This window comes from Rhincodon typus, chromosome 3 (genome assembly GCF_021869965.1).
Source record: "Rhincodon typus isolate 14 chromosome 3, sRhiTyp1.1, whole genome shotgun sequence".
Taxonomy (NCBI): Eukaryota; Metazoa; Chordata; class Chondrichthyes; order Orectolobiformes; family Rhincodontidae; genus Rhincodon; species Rhincodon typus.
The window spans coordinates 77635235-77659192 of NC_063334.1; the positions used below are offsets into that span (position 1 = coordinate 77635235).

General features: G+C 39.1%; 1 protein-coding gene across 8 annotated transcripts in view; it reads right to left on the bottom strand.

The window, feature by feature from the left end:
* The window catches only part of pam (peptidylglycine alpha-amidating monooxygenase), a 214056-nt gene that overhangs the window by 24588 nt on the left and 165510 nt on the right, over positions 1-23958 (bottom strand). For all 8 annotated transcript variants that reach the window (XM_048595160.1, XM_048595165.1, XM_048595163.1 and 5 more), the window contains 4 exons: positions 19770-19899; positions 11918-12034; positions 8666-8738; positions 4127-4331 (listed from right to left, as the gene is read on the bottom strand). In XM_048595160.1, the coding sequence (XP_048451117.1) occupies positions 4127-4331; positions 8666-8738; positions 11918-12034; positions 19770-19899 (525 nt within the window). The remainder of the gene's footprint in view (positions 1-4126; positions 4332-8665; positions 8739-11917; positions 12035-19769; positions 19900-23958) is intronic.

The window sequence follows — 23958 nt, forward strand, 5'->3', positions numbered from 1 at the left end:
TAAACTGTCAACTTGCAATTATCTCTAACTATTCATCATGAAATTATATTTGCCAACTCATCACAAGCTAGATAATAACTTTTATCTAAAGTATAAATCAACCAATCACCACACACATTCTGGATCAGATGATTGACAAACATTGCCGATTGTCACCAGTTCGACATCTGTAATTTACCTTTAAGTGAAACAACCAAAGCTATTGGTAATTTTACCTGAGATAACAAGGTGTAGAGCTGGATGAACACAGCCTCTGATGCTGCTTGGCCTGCTGTGTTCAGCCAGCTCTACGCCTTGTTATCTCAGATTCTCCAGCATCTGCATTTCCTACTATCTCTGAGGTAATTTTACCTGGAGCTTTAACAGTTCACAGATCAGCTCACTCTAAAACTTTACATTATCATATCTACATTATGTGACTGGTTAAATCACTGTTAGACTGCCACTAGTTGATAGGAACAGGGATTTTTATGAACAGGAAAGCAGCTCTTGTATTCTACCAGCTGTATCAAGAACAACATTGAGATTGTTCTGAATATTCATGAAAAAAAATCCTATCACATGATGTAGCTCAACGTGCATAAACTTAAAAAAATTTCAGCCTCTATCAAGTAAATCAATTGAATAGCAGATCTACAAAACATATGCTAATAGAATCCTTGACACTACAAATATCTCCACTGTTCCTCACACATGCAGCAAATGCTATTGGATTGTGTGTCAGACATGTACTCCAACCACAGGATGTGTGTAAAGTTGAATGAGAGATTTCTCAAACACATTTCCCTCAAAAGACGAGGAATCCACCTCACTATTTTGATTTTTTAAATCAATGGTGTTCTAGAGAGCAATATAAAAGATGAAATAAGAAAGGAATTTTAGCCTCCCAAAAACAAGTGTGTTGAGATAGATGTGAAGAAATAAGTTTCAAGCTTGACTCAAGCTTGCCCCTACCACCCACTTCTGGTTTAAATAAAGGGTCCAGTAACCATTATGAAGAAGCAGGTCAATCAGTAAAAGCTTTTAAGGAGTTTTGGTGCTTCCAATTTAGCAGGAAATTCATTTTCAACTGGTGCAAGTCGGGAAAATCCAGCATGAAAAGTTTGGCATGAGAAGTTAGTTTCATTACGTAAATATACTTAGGACTTTCTAGTGGATGAGAAGCAGCGGGAGTATTTTCTCCAGGTCCAACACGTTTATTTCATTACACACACTGTGAACTTCAACTTACACGCCATCTCAGCAGCTACCCTTAATTCACAACTCCTGCAATGTGAGTCAATCAAACTGGTTGTCAGGAGGAATTCCTGCTGAAAATTTTCAATGCATTCAGCTTTTGTAAGCGATAGAAGTATGCCATTCAGCCATTGCGTTTGCTTCACCATTCAATGAAATCATTGTTGATCTGATAATCCACAACTCCACTTTCCTGCCTTTATCCCATAACCCTCCATCTCCTTACTGATTAAGTATATTCAAGACAGAGAGAGAATTTTAATAGCCCAGCCTTACACACCTCTGTGGTAGAGAATTCCAAAGATTTATACCCTTTGGGAGAAGAAATACCTCCTCATCTCAGTATTAAATGGGAGACCAGTTGCACCCAGGTTATGCCCTCTGGCCTTAGATCCTCCAGTAAGATTCAACCTCTCAACACCTATCCTATCAAGCTCCCTCAGATCTTATATGTCTCAAGGTTGCATCGCATTCATCTAAACATAATGAATATTGGCCCAACCTAATCAACCACTCCTCATACGAAATCCTTCCATTTCCAGTACCAACCTTGTGAACCTTCTCTAGACCTACTCCATATGCCAGTATATCTTTCCTTGGATGAGGGGACCATTACCTGTCCACAATATCTGAGGTGTATTCTAACTTGGACTTTGTATAATTTTAGCAAGGCTTCCCTCTTTTTATACTCAATTCCTTTTGAAATAAAGGCCAACATTCCATTTGCCTTTGCCTGGTGGCACAGTGGCTCAGTAGTTAGCACTGTTGCCTCTTAGTGCCAGGGACCTGGATTTGATTCCAGCCTTGGATGACTGTCTTTGTGGAGTTTGCACGTTCTCCCAGTGTCTGTATGGGTTTCCTCCTGGTGCTCCAATTTCCTCCCATGGTCCAAAGATGTGCAGGTTAGGAGGATTGTGCTAAATTGCCCCACAATGGACCTTTTAGTCTTTAGCCTTATTAAAGAAAAAGTACTTGAGAAACTAATGATATATTTATTTCCTTCCCTTGATTATTTAGTATTTTTGAAATGTTAATAGCATATTCTTTCTACGAAGACTGATGCAAAATGTTTATTCAACTGATGCAAAACGTTTATTTAACTCTGCCATCTCCTGGTTCCCCAATATTATTTCCCCAACCACATTCTCTTAGGGGCCAATGCTCACTTTAGTCTCTCGCTTCCTTAAAGAAGTTCTTATTGGTCTCTTTCATGTTACTTGCTAATTTATCCTCAAAGTTTATTTTCTCCCTCTTTTTATTTCTGCCATCTTTTGTTTGTTTTAAAAATTACCTGATCTTTACCTCATTGTATGTTTTTTTCTTTCAATCTGAGACTATCCTTAACTTCCTTTGTTAACCAAGGTTGGTTTATCCCCTTTCCAGAATCCTTCTTCAATGCTGGGATATCTTTTTGTTGAGTCATGAACTATTTTCTTTGAGTCTGCCATTGTTTATCAACTGTCATTTTGTTAAAACTCCTTTCCTAGTCTTCTTGAGCCAACTCCACCCTCATTCCTTTGTAAATACCCTTATTTAAGTTTAACACATTTGTTGCCAATTCAAGTTTCTCAATCTCAAAGTGAATGCCAAGTTGCAGTATTACGGACACAGTTTTTCAAGGGATCTTTTACTCAGAGATCATTTAATAAACGCGCCTCATTAAATATTTCTAGATTCAAAAGATTGTTCAAGGAAACTGTTCAAATATATGTATGAGCTCTTCTTCGTGGCCATCTCTGCCAATTTGATTTTTCCAATCTACAAGAATGAAGTCACCCATGATTAATGCTTCATCTGTTTTACATGCCCTCATTATCTCCTGATTTATTCCTTGTCCTATAGTACAGCTACTGTTAGGAGTTCTATGGACTTCTTCCACTTAATTTTCTGTTTAATTTAAAACATTGTTGCTTTCCCTCTCCACCACTACAACTTTGTTTGTTGCCCTGATTAAATATTAAGTCAAGTGTCTCTTCATGACTCTTCTGAAAGTATTGTGGAGCTTATTTTTATAGAAGATACTAAATTATTGCAGAGTTGTATCATTACCTAGTGACCTTTATTCATATTTTTAATCATTGGGATATAGATGGGAACATTCAGGAGCAGCGTATTATAATTATGCACAGCTCAAGAGTTATGCAAGAAGTGCTGACTGAAAGATCCAGGAAGGAATGTACCACTACCACTACGGCAATGCATTTACATGGTGGTGATATCATTGGGCTTTAACGCTAATGTTCTGGGGTCATGGGTTTGAATCCCAACGTGGCAGATGGTGAAACTGAATTCAATAAAAATCTGGAATTAAAATCTAGTCTGATTGCAGCATGTAGCCTTTGTTGATTGTCATTAAAAACCCATTTGGTACACTAATGTCCTTTAGGGAAGGAAATCTGCCATCCTATCTGGTCTGGCTGACATGTGACTGCAAGGGTTGACTCCAAAGAAGGGACAGCAACATGGCTGACTTCTACCTACTGTCTGGGCAATTAGGGATGGGCAATAATTGCAGACCTAGGTAGCAACTCCCAAATCCCGTGAATGATTTTTTAAAAAAGAACTGTGAAGGCCGGTTCAAATTCCAACATAATAAATTCAGTTGTACTATGTAATAAGCTTGGTAATTTAATGTTGTTCATTTAATGTTGGAATGTTTTAAAATTCCAACAGATTCAATAACATTTTTCCAGGAAGGAAATCCATCACTATTGTACTGTCCATCCTCCAATCTCTCACTGTGAGCAATGCCACTTGCCACATTGCCGTTTTGATTCAACAACATCAGCTCCTGGTAAAATAGCCTTTTTTGTATTTTGGAGATTTTTCAGAACTAATTTTCTGCTCACAAAATTAAATGCTTTGTAAATTCACTTTGTAAGCACCTTACCTTCTCCCCACTGCATAACGAACTTTCCTTCTGGAGAAAATTGAATAATCCTGCTGTTGCAGTAGCCATCAGATACATAAAAATTGCCACGAGTTGGATCTACTACCACATCGGTGGGCTGACAGAAATGATTGCTGTCACTTCCTGACTGAAAGGCTTCTCCAAGAACTAATAAATAGTCACCTTTAGGTCCCAGCTTGAAAATCTATTTCATGGAATACAGAAAGAAAAAACTTTATCACAATGTTAAATGTCATCATTTCATAGAACGTATTAATTTGTTAGAGGTATGATGCCCAATCACAATTATAAAATGAAACACTCTTTTTATTTTTTCATGAGGCAACAAAATAGTTGCAGTGCAGAAGGAGGCTGTTCAGTCCATTGTGCTTGCACTGGCTCTCTGAATAAGCATTATGAATTAGCGTCATCTGTTGCATTTTTCCCCATAACCGTGAGTATTGTCTTTACTTAAGTAATCATGTTTAACATTTTAGCTTGGGTCAAGGGTGAGGTTGATGATTTGCTTGCCGAGCTGGCTTGTTTTCATTCAGATGTCTCATCACTACACTAGGTAACGTTATCAGTGGAGCCTCTGATGAAGCAATGTTATTCTACTCCGTTTGGAATTTATACTGTCCGGTCTGTTATGGTGAGTAGTGTCATTTCCGGTTTTGTTCTGCATGGATTTGTATATGGGGTCCAATTCTATATATTTGTTGATTGCATTATGGGTTGAGAACCATGCCTCTAGGAATTCCTGTGCATGTCTACGTTTGGCTTGGGCTACCACGGTTACTTTGTCCCAGTTAAACTGATGGCCTTCAGTGTCTGAGTGTACCGATATTAAGGAAAGTTTGTTGTGTCGTTTTGCTGTTAGCTGATGTTCATGTGTTCTTATGGCAAGTTTTCTTCCTGTCTGTCCAGTGTAATGCTTGTGGCAGTTGTCACATGGTATTTTGTAAACCACGTGGTTCTGCATGTTGTGGGAATGGGGTCTTTAATCCTTGTGAGTGTTTGTCGTAGAGTGGCTGAGGGCTTGTGTGCCACCATGATTCCAAGTGGTCTTAGGAATCTTGTTGTCAGTTCCTATATGTTCTTGGTGTAGGGTAGTGTAGCCAGTGTGTTAGGGCATACTGTGTCCTCTTGCTGTTGCCAATTTAGTACGAACCTGTGGATGAAGTTGCGGGGGTATCAGTTCATAGCGAAGGTTTTATCGAGTTGCTCTTCCGCTTTCCTGTGTAGTTCTGGCGTGTTGCAGTGACTGGTGGCCCTTTTAAATGGTGTCCTAATACACGAACAAAACTGCATTAGGACACCATTTAAAAGGGCCACTACTCACTGCAACACGCCAGAACTACACAGGAAAGAGGAAGAGCAACTCTACAAAATCTTCGCTATGAACTGATATCCCCGCAATTTCATCCACAGGTGCCTACTAAACAGACAACAACAGGAGGACACAGTACGCCCTAACACACTGGTCACACTACCTTACACCAAGAACATATCAAAACTGACGAGACTCCGATGACCACCAGGAATCACGGTACCACACAAGCCCACAGCCACTCTACGACAAATACTCACAAGGATTAAAGACCCTATTCCCACAACATGCAGAACCAATGAAGTTGACAAAATACCATGCAACGACTGCCACGAGCATTATATTCAGACAGACAGGAAGGAAACTAGCCATCAGAATACACGAACATCAGCTAACAGCAAAACAACACGATGAACTTTCCTTAATGTCAGTACACTCGGACAACAAAGGCCATCAGTTTAACTGGGACAAAGTAACCATAGTAGCCCAAGCCAAACATAGACAGGCACGGGAATTCCTAGAGGCATGGTTCTCAACCCATAACGCAATCAACAAACATATAGAATTGGACCTCATATACAAGCTCATACAGAACAAAATTGGAAATGACGGTACTCACCATTACAGACTGGACAGTACAAATTCCAAGCGGATTAGAACAACATCGCTTCATCGGAGGCTCCACTGATGTTACCTAGCATGGTGACAAGACGTCTGAACGAAAGCAAGCCAGTTCAGCGAGCAAGTCAACAACCTCAAGTAATCATCTAATGTACTCTTGACTGCCTCAATTGAATCTGCTTTCATCAGCTTTTCAGGCACTGTATTCTGGATTTGAATCATTTGTTGTACAACGACACACGTTCTCATGATGCCTTTGCTTCTTTTGTAAATTATCCCATAGCTGTACCTTCTTATTCTTAATCTTTTTAACAATTTCTTCCTGTCTGCTTTGCCCAGTCCCCTCATGATTTTGAAAACATGCATCAAATCTATTCTCCCTAACTACTTCAAGCTATCTTTGTAACTAAAGTTTCTTATCCCTGGAACTATTCTCATAAACCTCTCCTGCAATCTCTCCAATGTATTCACATTCTTCCTTTAATGACGTGCGCAGAACTATACACAAAACTCCAACTAAGATCTAACAAGAGTCTTTTAAATTTCAGCATAAACTCCCTGCTCTTTTACTGTATGACCCCATTAATAAAGCCTGGGATACTGTTTGCTTTATTAACTGCTTGATCTACCTATCCTGCCAAATTTAGCACCTGATACACATATACGCCCAGATGTCTCTACTGCTGCACACCTTTTAGGGTAGGGTCGTTTATTTTGTATTATATCCCCATGTTCTTTCCATCAAAATGTCTTTCACTTAGATGCATTCTCCATCAGCCACCTATCTGCCCATTTCACTAACTTTTCAAAATCCTTTTGTAGTTTTACACAATCCTCCTCACAGTTTACAAAGCTTCCATGGTTTGGATCATTTACAAACTTTGAAACTGTCTCCTGCTCATCGAGATCTGGATCATTGACATACATCGGGAAGAATCAACAACAGTCTGATAATCGACCCTCCTGGAATTCAATTACAATTCTTGCTGCAGCCTGAAAAATATCTATTCTTTGTTTCCTATCCTCAGCAAATTTTGTACCTAGGCTGTCTCTTTCAGAGAATCATATAGGACAGTTTAGACCCTTCGGCCTATTGTGTCTTTACTATCAAAAATATAGTAATTTATACTAGTCCCACTTTTCAGGAGTAGGTCCATAGTCTTGAATGTTATGACATTTCAAGTGCTCATCCAAGTACTTTCTAAAGGTTGTTGAAGTGGATAACCTCACCAGGCAGAACATTCCAGAGCCTTACCGTGCTCTGCATGAAAACAAAATCATCAAGTACCCTCTAAACCTCCTGCCTTTAATCTTAAAACTATGCCCCCTTGTTACTAACCCTTCAACTAAGGGGAACAACTGTTTCCTACCCATCCTGCCTATGCCACCCAAAATTACAGAATCCTTTATCAGATCCCCATCAATTTTCTCTGCTCAGAAAGAAAACAGTTTATCCAGCTCCTCTTCGTAGCTAGAATGCTCCTTCCCAGGCAACATCCTGGTGAATCTCCTCCGCACCCAATCCAGTGCAGTTACATCCTTCATACAATACAGGGACCAGAACTGCACACAGTACTCCAACTGTGGCCTAACCAATAAGTTTTGTACAGCTCCAATATGACCTCCCTGCTCTTATAATCTATGCCTTAACTGAAAAAAGCAAGTATTCTGTTCATCTTCCATAAGCAAGAAGTTTTCTCAAAAGTTTGTCATTTGACATTGAATCAAATGCCTTTTAGAAGTCCATGTACACCACATCAACAGCATTACCGTCATCAATTCAAGACAGTTAAACATGATTTTCTTTTAATAAATCTGTGCTGTCTCTTCCTGATCCTGACTTTCCATGTGACTGTCAACTCTATTTGATGAAGGGTCTAGGTCCGAAATGTCGACTCTCCTGCTCCTCTGATACTGCCTGACCTGCTGTGTTCCTCCAGCTCCACAATGTACCAACTCTGACTCCAGCATCTGCAGTTCTTGCTATCTCTGCCAATCAATGTTACTGCCCTGTCTCACTGACTGCTGTTTCTTCCCCAGTTCAAAAGGAGAACCAGTAAAGTGCAGATACTTTAAGTTGGGACCTACTGAAAATATCATGCAATACAATGATATGTATAAATAAAACATTGTCAAAAAAAAATTTGAGTGTAGAAATTCCTAAGTCCATATGAACTGTGGACGAGCCAGGGACTGCTTGAAAGTAAAACAATGAAAGCGAGTTCAGATCCAACTCATTCATCTAGGAGCAGGTTTCCATCAGGTTCTGTACAACCTTCTGAACTTGATTGTGCTTAGCTCTATTATACTGTTCTGAATGTCCCTCCCAGTCAATCTTCTGATCCTCATCCTCAGAAAATTGCTTCCATTTCCCATTTTCTCCGCATCCAGGACATTTCCCCATTTACGGCATCCTTTGTGAAGGGCACTGCATGGCAATATAATGCCTCATGTACGGCCAGACCCCACGGGAGCTAATTATGACGTATTGACACTTAAGAGGTCTGTGATACTGTATCAAATCATTCAACTGCACTTCTTCAAAAAGATTGAGATGAAAACTGATATAACAAAAGTTGGATTCCTACCTGATGAAGTGCCACATCAGTTACCCAGAAGTTGTCATCTTTATCTGTGCTAATACCATGGGGCAGATAGAAACTGCAATGTCAAGAACAAAAGGTCAGGCACAAGTTTCATGCTCAAATTATTTGAGCAACAAATATATTTAAATTTTAAAGCATTTGTTAATATAAACCTTATCTGTTTTTGCTCTCTCTGTGCTAACTTCACAGATTTAAATGCATATTTGCTCACCATTCATGTTCTGTAGCACTAGCTAAACCCAAGCGGAAAATTCTGCTAATGAAAAGTTATAAACAAGAAATAATCTAAAGATGAGTCTTGAAGATTTCAAGTAATGGAGCTGCTTCCTTTAGCAGCTTGGTCCATTTTGAGATTGCTCCTGCAAAGAAATATTGTTGATTCAGTCTGTTGGAATCAAATGGTCTTTGAGAATTGTGTAGGTGACTACCTCATGTCTTGTCATTGCTCGACAGGTAACCAGGTACTCGCTTCTGTCAGTTCCTTCTGTTCATTCCACACTTAGATCTATTTTTCTTCCTCATTTGTGGAGTCCCATTCCAAATTTTTGATCAAGGGTGTGATACCAACGTATTTCCCATACTCATTTGTGCAAAGTCATGCAGCAAATCTTTGGATTGCTTCAATCTTATTTATATCTCTCACCACAAGTTCTTACACACAACTCGCACACTCCAAAACTGGATAATCAAATGTTTAGTAAACTATAACTCTGATATCCTTTTAACAATACCAAACTTTCTTCCTCAAAAATGCAAGAACCCTATCTGCTTTGGATGTTACCTGCTGAATGCAGAATCCCATGAAAGCCTGTCTTGAAAAAACATGAACCCCAGGTGTCTACCTGCTGCTGGAGAATTTCATTACAGAACTTAAAGCTATCTGTTAACGGATTCTTTTTGTTGATAATGCACATGACATAGCATTTTTGGTATTGAATAGTATCTTCCATTGAAGATTATTTCCCTATCACATTTGAAATTCTATAAGATCACCTTGCAGTGAATTAACATGTTCTTGGATCAAGTCTCCAGAAAAAATATTTTGAAGAAAGTTTGAAATGCACTAATACAAGCCAAAAATGCCAGTGTGCTTTCATCAATTAATAACAAAGTGCTCACAATGAAGTGAAACTTGTTTTTTCATGAAAGTCAGTTGGAAGTAGATTTCATTAAGAATGTAATTTGTACTTCTGAAGTTTACAAAAAAAATTTTGTTTCCATATTCTTCCTGTTTAAAAAAGGATGTCAAAGTACCATTATGTACAAGTCTCAGCACCCCTGTTACCTTCCTATTTTGAGCTTAGTCAGTCAATGTTGATAGGCTTTGAGAGAATGAGCTTATCACCGATTAGCCTGAACTTGTCCTCACTTGGAGCCACGCGTATATATTTACTGTACGAGATGCTGCATTCTAATGAGGAGCTAGAACTCTGGATTTATCTAAATCAGCAGCAGACCCTTTGAATGTTGTGTGAATTTAGTGTTTCATAACTCAAGACAAATAATGCCATACCAGGAAAATAGAATATTTTTACATTCTGAGCATCCAGCAGACATTCCAAATCTTGTGTACAAATCTTCTATCCTATTACATTATGTTGTTTCAATCCAATTTGATTGCATCACCTAACTAACATTTTGATTTATAATGGCTAGCTTGTCTAATACCAGGCTGTAATCAATTTTATGTTATTGGCCTGGGCTGAGGACTGTCAAATCTCATGGCGTTTTAACTGTAGAACAGACGTTAATACTTCTTGTCTTGGCTACATCTTAATCTACTTTTCTTACAGTAGAGAGTTTTGTAAATTTGTTACAGATAGTTTATTGCTGAGATTTGGCTGAAAGGATTTGATTGAATCCTTTTGGATAATTTCTTGAGAAAGGTAACTTTGGGAAGATCAGGGCATGAGTATAAGCTACATTAACAAACAGCTAGGTTAGATGCCAGGAGCTATGTCTTTTCAGAGTTGTAAGTATGAACAACCTGTCAACTATGAAATGATTGAGAGTAGACTGATGGGGCAGTAATTGGCCGTGTTTGATTTGTCCTGTTTTATGTGTACAGGACATACCTGGGCAATTTTCCAGATTGTCGGATAAATGCAATTTTGAATTGCCAACAGCTAAAATTAAACATGATTAAAAATAAGAAAGATCTTGCACATAAACACCAATACTGCATGACAACGATAATAGAGCTTCATTGAAAATCCAATTTCTTGTGGTTCATTAAGAAAAACAAAGTCCTCATCACTTAATTTTTGCTAAAAACATATAGTTATTAAAATCTGAGAATCAATGATATAAGTATTCAAGGTTCTTGATTGCTGCATCTGTGAACTTCCCAGGATCGGGAGAGATTCCTGTTGATCTTGGATTTCATGTCACTGGCAGCGTCTCCCCATATGAAAGTTGATGGAAAGTTTGCCACAGTAGCCTAGGTCTGGCAGAGGGGAAGGGTGAGTAGGCAGTACATTCCCTCCATCACCGAGAAAACATGTAATAGGCATCCTTGCAATTCTTCAAAAAATGATAATAATGCTCCCCATCCTTCAGAGGCCCAAAAATTCATACAATTCATACAGTTTTCATTGTGTTGGGATCTGGGAAACTGTCTGCCCAGTATTGTAGTTTCAGATTGTCTATGTATTTCTTTGAAGACCTATATAAACCCTTACCAGGGGGAAAATCCAATGGCAGTATCAAATGCTACCCTGTTACAGTCCTACTTCTTGTGAGGTTTAAATTTAAATCAAGCTCCTACACATTTGTTTCAATTTCCAGCAACAAACTTGAACCTAGATTATCCCATGAGAATGTTCTAGAAATATTAAAATTGTAGAAAAATACTGGACCCTGGCACTGGCTTCCTTCTTTGCAGGATATGTATGGAGATAATTGATGTCCTTCTGTTACAATAGTTTAGCACAGTTATCTAGTTGGAAATATATTTCAATATTCTAACCAATGAACAGATTACAGGTATCAATCTAATTAAAATATCAAGTCAATTTAAGGCTTTGTAAAAAGCATGTTTAGAAGGTAAAATGTTACAAATTTTAACCTGTGGCATTTGAGAAGTGGCTTCAAAATGTCATATTCAGCTGATTATAATGACAAATATTATGGGATTATAATGACAAATATTATGGACTAACAACTGAGTTTTATAACAGACAAATACTGCAAGTGAAACAAAAAAAAAAGTTCGAGAAAATCATCCGCACTTACACATTTGCTCCCACAGCATTTAGCACTTTCACAGAGACTGGATCCAAAGTGAGAATAGTGTTGTACTGAATTGGTCCAATACCTTGGGCCTGATAGATATGTTTCTGGTCAAAAGAACTAAGTGAACAAAAACATGAATAAATTATTACTGCTAGTAAAATGTAACGTCCACATTTAGAACATAGAACATAGAACAGTACAGCACAGTACAGGCCCTTCGGCACGATGTTGTGCCGAACTTTTACCCTAAACCTAAGGTCTATCTAACCTCCACCCCTACCTTATGCTATCATCCGTATGCCTGTCTAATAGCCGCTTAAATGCCCCTAATGAGGCCGACTCCACTACCCTCTCCGGCAATGCATTCCACGCCCCTACCACTCTCTGAGTAAAGAACCTATCTCTGACGTCTCCCCTGTATCTACCTCCACTCACTTTAAAACTATGCCCCCTCGTAATGGCTACCTCCACCCTGGGAAAAAGTCTCTGGCTGTCCACTCTATCTATACCTCTGATCATTTTGTACACCTCTATCAAGTCACCTCTCATCCTTCATCGTTCTAAAGAGAAAAGCCCTAGATCTTTCAACCTTTCCTCGTAAGACCTTCCCTTCATTCCAGGTAACATCATGGTAATTCTCCTCTGCACCTTTTCCAACGCTTCCACACCTTTCCTGTAATGAGGCAACCAGAACTGGACACAATACTCCAGATGTGGCCGAACCAGGCTTTTGTATAGCTGGAGCATAACTTCATGGCTCTTGAACTCAATCCCTCTATCAATGAAAGCTAACACACCATATGCCTTCTTAACAACTCCATCCACCTGGGTGGCAGCTTTCAGGGAACTGTGGACGTGAACCCCGAGATCCTTCTGCTCCTCCACACTGCCAAGAATCTTTCCGTTAACCCTGTGTTCTGCTTTCAAATTTGTCCTTCCAAGATGAATCACCTCAAATTTTTCAGGGTTAAACTCCATCTGCCACTTCTCAGCCCAACTCTGCATCCTATCAATGTCCCTTTGTAACCTAGAACAGCCCTCCACACTATCCACAACTCGACCCACCTTTGTATCGTCCACGAACTTACTAATCCACCCTTCCACTCCTTCATACGAATCATTTACAAAAATCACAAATAGAAGAGGACCCAGAACAGATCCTTGTAGTACACCACTCGTAACTGAGCACCATGTTGAATATTTTACGTCCACTACCATCCTTTGTCTTCGAAGGGTCAGCCAATTCTGAATCCAATCTGCCACATTTCCCCCTATCCCATGCCTCCTTACTTTCTGCATGAGCCTACCATGGGGAACCTTATCAAACACCTTACTTAAATCCATGTATACCACATCCAGCGCTCTAACTTCATCCACGTGTTTGGTCACCTCTTCAAAGAATTCAATAAGGTTTGTGAGGCATGATCTACTCCTCACAAATCCATGCTGACTATCACGAATCAAACTGTGCCTATCCAAGTGATCATAAATCCTGTCTCTCAGAGCCCTTTCCAATAATTTTCCCAACACTGACGTAAGACTAACTGGCCTGTAATTTCCGAGGTTATCCCTATTCCCTTTTTTGAACAAGGGAATGACGTTTGCCTCTCTCCAATCTTCCGGCACTATACCAATGGACAGTGAGGACGAAAAGATCATCACCAAAGGCCCTACGATCTCTTCCCTTGCTTCCCATAGAATCCTTGGATAAATCCCATCAGGCCCAGGGGACTTATCTATCTTCAAGTTCCTCAAAATTCCTAGTACATCTTCCTTACTAATATCGACCTCCTCTAGCCGACCAGCCTCTTTCACACCGTCCTCCTCCACAACTAGGTCCCTCTCAATTGTGAATACTGAAGAAACGTATTCATTAAGGACCTCTCCTATCTCTTGAGGCTCCATGCACAAATTCCATTTACAATCCTTGATCGGCCCTACTCTTTCTCTGATCATTCTTTTATTCCTCACATCCATGTAAAAAGCCTTGGAGTTTTCCTCGATCCTATCTGCCAAGGTTTTCTCATGCCCCCTTATAGCACTCTTAAGCTCTTTCTTCAGTTCCTTCCTGGCTAACTTGTATCCCTCTAGACCCTTTTCCGTTCCTTGTTTCCTAAACTTTATATAAGCATCCTTCTTCCTCTTAACCAGTCGTTCGACCTCTCTTGAGAACCAAGGCTCCCTCACTCAACTGCATCTTCCCTGCCTGCTAGGGACAAACATATCCAGCACACATAGTATGCATTCCTTAAACAATCTCCACATTTCAATAGTGCTCTTCCTGACAGCATCTGTTCCCATTTTATGTTACCCAGTTCTTTCCTAACAGAATTGTAATTACCCTTCCCCCAATTATAAACCTTACCCTGCTGTATGTACCTATCCTTTTCCATGACTATTGTAAAAGTAACAGCGTTATGATCGCTACCGCCAAAATGCTTTCCTACCAACAGGTCTAACACTTGGCCCGGTTCATAGCCAAGCACCAAATCCAAAGTGGCCTCTCCTCGTGTTGGTCTATCTACTTACTGTGTCAGGAATCCTTCCTGAATGCACTGGGCAAAATCTGCTCCATCTAAATTATTACAACTAAAAAGTTTCCAATCAATATTTGGAAAGTTGAAGTCACCCATGACTACAACCCTGTGACTTCAGCACCTTTCCAGTATCTGCCTCCCAATCTGCTAACCATATTTGACTATACTTAAGACAATAGGTACCTACCAAACAGTTTAAGTGTACCATGCGATCGCTTTTCCAAACAGGTAAAAGTTCCTAAGCCAATATTCTAACTTATTGACAGGAGTACTGTTGCTCAGGATGAAATATTCATAAATAATTTAATGATACATTAATGTAACAATAATTTGGCTGAGCTTGATTTCAGAAGTTATTACCCATATATCAAAGAAAAGAAAGCATGTATCTGATAATAATATTTAGGGTAGGGTGTAGGTTTAATCCTGCTCCTGCATCTTATGGCTCAAGGGCCATTCCTACATGTCTGTCACATTGCTAGGCCATCCAAAAGTACTTTACAACCAATGAAATACACTTGAAACATGTTGGAGGTACAGCAACCAATTTGACAACAGCAAGTTCCCCAAGTAGTAACAGAATAAATGACCGGAAAATCTGTTATACAAAATCACAGAAGTGGTATGACAGAGCTGGTGGCAATCTGGCCCATCGTGTCTGCACTGGCTCTCTAAACGAGCATCATGACTTAGAACCATTCGTCTGCCTTGTCCATAAATCCTTGCACAATAGATGATTCTATTAAAATAATCAATGTCCTCTTGAATGCCTCAATTGAACCTGCCTTCACCACACTTTCAGGCAGTGTATTCGAGTCCCAACAACTTGTCCTGTTCAAAGGATTTTTCTCACTTCGCATTTGCTTCTATTGCAATCGCTTTAAATCTGTGCCTCTTGTTCTTGATTCTTTTACAAGCAGAAACGATTTCTCACAATGTATTGAGTCTCTCTGCCATCCCACCAATATAAGTTGGAAAACTTTAATCAGATCTCCTCTTAGCCTTCATCTGCCCAAAGAGAACAGTCCCAACTTATAATTTCTCATAACAAGAATGGTTCTGGGGATAGGAAAGGTTGGTTATCATGACAATAGTCCTGATAACTAACCTTTCCTATCCCCGGAACCATTCTTGTAAACATCTTCTACACTCTCTCATGCATTCATATCATTCTTTTAGTGTGGCACCCAGAAGTGAGGTTGAACAAGTGTCTTATACAAGTTCAGGTCTTTACTCTTGTACTCTCGGCCCCTATTAACAAAACCCACAATACTGTATGCTTAATTAATTGCTGTTTCCATCTGTCTTGCCACTTTCAATAATCTGTGCACATGTACACCCAGGTTCCTGGAACAATTGTTCCATGACATGCACTCATTTTAGAATTGTACCCCTTTTGGTCTGTCCATATTCTTCCGACCAAAATGTGTCACTTCACAATTTTCTGCACCGAACCTCATCTGCCACCCATCTGTCCACTCCGCCAACTTGTCTATGTTGTTATGAAGTTCAACATTGTCATTCTCACAGTTTACCAAGCTTCCAAATTTTGTATTGCATACACATTTAAAAATTGACCCCCTACCCTGTACACCAAGGTCTGGATCATGAATGTATATATCAGGAAAAGTGAGGCTCCCAAACCCAACAACTGATGAACACCATTACAAACCTTCCTCCAGCCCAAAATATATCCATTCTCCATTACTCTCTGCTTCCTATCTCTGCCAAATTTATACTCATGTTGCTACTGTCATTTTTACTTCTCTAAGCTCTAAATTTTGGTTCTGTTGCACTGTTTTAAACTCCTTCTGAAAATTGATGGACACCACATCAACAGCATTATTCCCTTTATGACATTGTCTGTTATCAATTCAAAAATCTGCAGCAAGTTAGTTAAAGTCTATTTCCCCATTAGTTAGCTGGTGGTGGCATCCCAATGGAGGTGGTGGAAATGGCAGCTTACAATCCTTTGGATGCGGAGGCTAGCAGGTGTTCCTATGCTAACATTTCTATCTTGGGCCTTCTGCAGTGGTCGAGCGTGGTTCAGTGCAAGATGGAAGAACAGCATCTCATTTTCCACTTGGGGACACTGCAACCTTCAGGACTCAATATTGAGTTCAATAATTTTAGAGGCTGAACACCACATCCTATGTCTGTTAGCCACCCCAACACCCCAAGTCCTGTCATGACATCGGTTGCTTTCAGTACAGCAAATCTACTTTCACAAGCTACATAGTCCCCATTATCACCTACATAGCTTTTCTTTATCCCTGGCTTACGATCATCAGTGATTACATCTCCACCTATCTGCTCACTCTTTTCCCAAACTCACTATCAAGATAAACACCATGTTTTCCTAAATGCTATCAGTTTTGAAGAATGGGTCACTGGACTCAAGCTGTTTCCCTGTTTCTCTCTCCACTGACCTGCTGAGTTCTCCAGCAATTTCTTTTTTTGTTTCAGATTTCCAGTATCCACAGGTCTTTGTTTTATCATATTTGTTTTACTTGTTGATTTAGGAATAAACTACAAGCACAAGAACTGAAAAAAGTCTATAGAACATGCCATAGGATATTGTGCATCCACCAACAGAGGGATTTCGATTAACATCTCATTTGAAAAATGACAGCTCCAACAATGCAGCACTGCAATAAGGGACAAGCCTGGATAATGCCATCAAACTTCTACAGGAGGACTTGAATCTGCAATTTTTTGATGCAGGCATTTGCATTTTACCATTTAACCAAGGCTGACATAATTTCTCAAAATTAAATTAATTATGTGCCAAAACTGTATCAATCCTGGCTGCTTACCTGTGCATCTAAGTACAAAGATATTGCTATAAATTAGCAAATGTAATTTTTACTCTGTCTTGTACAGTGATGTTTCAAATAATGGGGCTTTAAGAGTGACTTCTCAAATGGTACTAAGAATACAGCTATTTTACTTCCTATTAAATTCTATTTAATATTCACCCTATTTCTTGGGGAAAATTAATTATTGGTACAAATATAAATCTGCATACCCTAACCCTTTTGCAAATAGGCTATTGAGCTACCTTACAACTCTGCCTTTGTTTTATCAATGACATGACCACCTTAGGTTTCATGTAAATACAAGCAAAATACTATGAATGCTGGGCATCTGAAACAAACACCAAAAATGTTAGAGAAACTCAGCAGGTCAGACAGGATCTGTGGGAAGAGAAACAGGATTAACAATGAACTTGGTTTCTTTCTCCAGATCGCCGCCAGACCTTGAGTTTCTCTTGCATTTTCTGTGTTTTTTTTCCTCTGAAAGAAAGGTTTCTTTTGCTCATGATACTCACATTCATAATTTCACTCCAAATAAAGAACTTGATTCTGATTTTATTATTTCATGAGAAGTGGACTTTGTTTGCAAGACCAGTCTTTGTTACCCATTCCTAAATGCACCTGAACCGAGTGCCTTGTTGGACCATTTCAAAGGATAGTTAAAAGTCAACCGCATTCCTGTGGAACAAAAACAAAGTTGCTGGAAAAGATCAGCAGGTCTGGCAGCATTTGTGAAGGAAAAAACAAAGTTAACGTTTCGGGTCCAGTGACCCTTCTGAGGAAGAGAAGTCACCAGATCCAAAACTCTGTTTTGTCCTTCACAGATGCTGCCAGACCTGCTGAGCTTTTCCAGCAACTTTGTTTTTGTTCCTGATTTATAGCATCCGCAGTTGTTCGGGTTCGTTTCGCATTTCTGTGGACCTGGATTCACAGATTTCACAGGACTGCAGATGTCATTCCCTAAAGGACATTAGTAAACTAGATGGTTCTTTATGACAATCAATAGTTTCATGGTCACCGAGGCTATATTTCTTTTTATTAACTGAATTTAAATTCCACCAGCTGCTAAGATTTGAACTCATGACCTCAGATCATTAAGATGGGCTTCTGGGCTACTAGTCAAAAATGTTAGCGCCAAGCCACTGTCTCTCCTACAAAGCACAAACAGTAAAAATCTAATCCTCGAAAGTTTAACCAATAACCACATATGGAACAGAATGATAAACTTTATGATGTCGATAGAGCAGACAGAGAATTTACAATTGCCCTGCTTACAACAGTGATATTTAAGACTAATTCGATATGGATGGTCAAAATTACAAGGGGGTTTGGACAGAGTAAACACAGAAAAAATGTTCCCATTGACAAGAAGAAAAGAAAGAAATTGGCAGAAGAACTATAGGGAGGTTGAGGCCATTTTTTAGTCCCAGTAGCTAGATTATAATCTAAAGTGCACTGTCAGAAAGGGTGCTCAAAGTAGATTCAACACTAAATGGAAATTGGATTTTTACTTGAAAAGATAACATTTGCAAGACTACAAGAAAAGTGCAGTAGGATGAATCTACTGGGGAGGTGTTACGCTATTGTCACTAGATGAGCAATCCAGAGACCTAGGCAATTCTTCTGAGGATACAAGTTCAAATCTCACTGTTGCAAATGATGAAATTTGTATCAAAATAAATCTGAAATTAAAAATTAATGTAACCACTGTTAATTGTTCTAAAAACCCAGTAATGTCCCTAAGGGAAAGAAATCTGCCATTTTAACTGGTTTACATGAGACTTCAATGTTGTTAATGTTTAGCTGCCCTCTTGACCGAGCAGGTCAGTCTGCTCAAGGGCACTTAGGGAATGGGCAATAAATAGTGGTCCAGCCAGCGACACCCGCATGCCAATGAAAACAAATTCCAAAAAGAATTTGATAGATCTTTCAAAGAGCCAGACCAGTTGAGTTTCTCCAACCTTTATACAATCATACAGCACAGGAACAGACCCCTCAGTCCAACATGTCTACGCCTGCCAGTCATCCCAATCTGACCTACTCCCAATTGCTAGCATTTGGCACATAACCATCTAAACCCTTCTGATTCATATACATATCAGATGCCTTTTAAATGTCGTAATTGTACCCACTTTCACCACCTCCTCTGACAGCTCGTTCAATACATCCACCACTCTGCGTGAAAAAGTTACCCCTCAGGTCCTTTTTAAACCTTTCCGCTCTCACCTTAAACTAATACACTCTAGTTGTGGATTCTCTCACCCTAGGAAAAAGACCTTGTCTATTCACCCTATCCATGCCCTTCATGATTTTATACACCTCTATGCCCTTAATGATTCTATGAAACAAGAAGTTTGTATTAAAACTGCAACCACTCTGCAATAGAAGACATTTGTGCTTACATTTCCAACTTTCAAATCACTCTTATAGCAGCTAAGAGAATTGTCTGCCAGCAAAATATTAAAGTACAAAATAACTGTTCACAGTCAACTTACTTACTTCTCATCCCACACATGGTTTCCTCTGTGAAAAATGACTAGGTTATTTTTGGAATCCAGAGCAACTCCAGAAACTTGGCCCAGCTCTAGTTTTTCTCCAGGCCAGTCAATTGCTTCTTCCGAGTGAGAGACTACAAAATGGAAAGAAAAATATCCATTAGCAATAAGCATTAGAAGCTTTATTTGTTTTAAAACAAATTAATATATTTGTAATTATTTTAGGTTTCCAGATGCAATTGTATGTATTCCATGTGCACACACGAAACACAAGCATTTTCTGCAATGCAGTCATTCAAGTAACCTTTTACTTTAGGTGCTCTTTCAGCAATTCAAAACAAACAGGAATTGTTTAATACACAAAAACTAACTGGCAGAGATTATGGAGTCTAATTATTTTCTGTACTCTACTGATGGCTGACACTTGTCAACATTAAATTAAGAAATATTTCAAAGTCTAAAATATATCTATCATAATGTTGTTTAAAGTTAACTTTATATTTATAACTTTTCACAGCCATTGCAGCAACAACTGCAGAAAATTGCAGGGTCAACATTTAACATTGCTAGGATGCACTGACTGGATATCTCCATCACATGCAAGGTTAACAGAAGCTTCCTTAATTTTAAAATTGTTTGCTGTCCACACCACGAAGGGTGAATGTGAGACATCTGAAAATCAAGTGAGTCTGCAAAATTTGGCAAAGGCTGTGTCTTTGACAGGAAAGGAGATGCCAGGATTAGTTTTACTGCTTGCTGGAATGGCCGGCACCTACAATTCAAATCTGATAACACCATGTAATAGACATGACCCTGTAAACTTCACCAGAACTTACACTTAGCAATTCGTGCTAGGTACTTGGACCTGAATGCACTCAACTTAGTACGTCTCACCTGACTACCTTAGAAGGATTATTCATTTCTATTTATCACATAACCTTTTAGGACAGCTCCTGAAAAGAGCAGCAAATGCAGCGCTACCACCCATTTTAGTTATCACAGGTGAAACAGAATGAATAGGCACAATACATACACAGTACATAAAAGTCAACAGAGAAGATTATTGACTTAGTCTACAGACTCCTGTTTTAGACTGAACATTTCTTTCCTTAATATTTTCAGAGAATTACTAAAACAATGTTTTATAACTTGCCATTTGTCCATCAAAAGAAAAGCTCATTCTCATTATTACAAAGTAGACTGCATCAGGTTTTCATGTTAAGAAAAAAAACTATTGAGAACTATTAAGAAAAGAACTTGGACAAATTCTGTCCAACTAAGCCTTTGTTTTTGGCGTATTTCATATTTGCTGTGTATCTATAACAATATTCTGTGTTTGGACTATGAAATGATCCTAATTGAGAGGTTAATATAAGGCTTTGGCTTGTTAACCTGTCCCCTGTTATTTACATCAAATATGAAGTTACCCAGCATATTTCTTCAGGACCAACAAATCAATAAAGCACCGCATTACACATGATCAAAACTAGGCGGACTCCGTTCAGCACCAAAAGGAGCTTTTCAGTGCCACTGTAGAAGAAACAGTGGTACCTGTCAAGCCATTTGCACTGTCCTAATGTATGCATACATGCACTGTTCTAATGGTGGTGATTCTAGTTTAGCAGAGCACGTGAGCATAAGAACAAGGAGCGAGAGTAGGCCACTCGGTTCTTCAAGACTGCTCTGCCATTCAATAAGATCACAGCTAATGATTTTAACCTCAGCTCGCGATTCCTGCATACCCTGATAATCTTTTGTCCTCCTGGTAATCCAGAATCTACCTAACTCTGCCTTAAGACACGTAAAGATTCTGCATACATTTCCTCACAAGGCAGAGAATTCCAAAGACTCTCAACTCTAAGAGGGAATAAAAAAAGCTTCCTCATCTTTGTGTTAAATGGGAAACCCCTTATTTTAAAACCATGACCATAGTTCATTAGGTGACTAACCAGAAAATTTCAAAGATTAGCACCAAAGCACATGTTTAATAGGAGTAGGAGTAGGCGTAGACCATTCAGCCCCTTACTATATCCCCTGCTATAAAATCATACCCCAGGCCTCAATTCTTGTTTTGTGCCTGCTCCTCATAACCCTCAATTCCTTGATAATTACAAAAAATTATCACCTCCTCTTTAAATACTTCCAGTGATCTAGTCTCCTCAACTCTCTGGGATTTAAGATTCCATGCATTGCCAGCCTCAGCGAATAAATTCCTTTGCATTTCAGTTTTAAATGAGTGTCCCCTTAGTCTATAACTACTTCCCCTAGTTCGAGATTCCCTCACTGGTGGAAACATTTTATCAACATGATTCTGACAGAGCATGACAGGATAGATGTATGATTCAATAAGATCACCCTTATTCTTTTAAGACCTAATCTAAGCCCTTGCCTGTTTAGCTGCTCTTCACAAACCAATTCCTTTATCCTAGGAATCAGGCTGCTGAATCTCTTTTGAACAGCCTTCAATGGCAGTATATCCTTTCTTAAATACGGGGGCCAAAACTGTACATAGTAGTCTAGGTGCAGCCTCACCAACATTTTGTACAGGTCATCCCTATTTTTAAACTCCAACCGCGGCAATAAAGGCCAAAATTCCATCGTCAGTTCCGAAGGAGTCACATTGGACTCAAAATGTTAACTCTGCTCCTCTCTCCCCAGATGCTGCCAGACGCACCTAGTTTCCTGAGTGTTTTCTGTTTTTAATTCTAAAATTGCAGCTCCTTTCTTATTTATTTGCTACACTTGTATGTTAACTTTGTGTTTCAATCACAAGAACACCCAGATCCCTTTGTGCTACATGTTTATGGAATGTTACTCCATTTAAATAATACTTTGCTTTTTGATTGTATGGAAGTACTTGACCTCTTACCTAAGATTAACTCCTTTTGCCAAGTTTTTGCCCACATCACTCAACCTGACTATATCTCTTACAGAGATAGTAGGAACTGCAGATGCTGGAGAATCCGAGACAACAAGGTGCAGGGCTGGATGAACACAGCAGGCCAAGCAGCATCATAGGAGCAGAGAGGCTGACGTTTCGGGCCTAGACCCTTCATCCTCTATATCTCTTACAGATTCCTTATATCCTCATCATAACATGCCCTTCCATCTATTTTTGTAACATCAACAGATTTGGATACATTACACACTGCTCCTCTTCCAAGTCACTAACACAGACAGTAAATAATTGATACTTTCAGTCTGATCTTTGTAACTAATCCAACAGTTATGTCTTTTCATCTTGAAAAATACTCATAATTCCAACTGTCAGCCAATTGATAATCCATGGTAATACATTACCCCAATGCCACGAGCTCCTATCTTTGACAAACAACATTTTATGTCGTTCCTTATCAAATACCTTATGAAAATTTAAATAAATTACATGCACCGGTTCAGATTACCCTTTACTCTGCTAGTTATATCCTCAAAGAAATGTAGCAAATTTGTCAAAGCTGATTTCCCTTTCACAAAACCTGTTTTGATTGCATTAAGCTTTTCTAAATGTCCTATTTCTTTCTCAATAATGGACTCCAGCATTTTTCCCAATGACAGACGTTATGCAAGCAACTCTTCAAAGGCTTTTAGATGATTCCTGCATGTGGCTCCTTTCCCTTGCCATTCCTTACTTGCACCCAAATGGATTCCACGTCACAATCTATCGCATCGATATCATTATTCACCATCACACTGATAACTTCCTTTATTAACAATGCCACCCAACTTCCTTTATCTTTTTGCCTATTTTTCCAGAACATCGAATATTCTTGAATACAGAGTTCCCAGTCTTGGTTGCCCTGCAACATCTGTAATAGCTACCAAGTCTTTTGTTTCTGTGTGCTAACCACTGGTCGATATCAACAAAAAAAACTCAAAGATAACATTCAATACACAATGGTTTGCATAAAGCTTTTAAAATCATATCTGTCATATTAACTTGGCATTCAAAATATTTGAAATCTGGCTGAAAATGATTAATTTGTCTATTCACTAAATATGGATCAGTGCTGAGGAGATGACCAAAACAAATAAGTAAAAGCTCAGGTTCAGGTCAATCTGTGTTGTGCTAGATAACGTCAGTCAGACGTATAGTACAAGAGCAGAAAAGGTAGGAGCAGGAGAAGGTCATTCAGCAATTACTGCTCACTCCTAACTGCACTTGAGAAGTTGGTGATGTTGCCTTTTTGAACTAA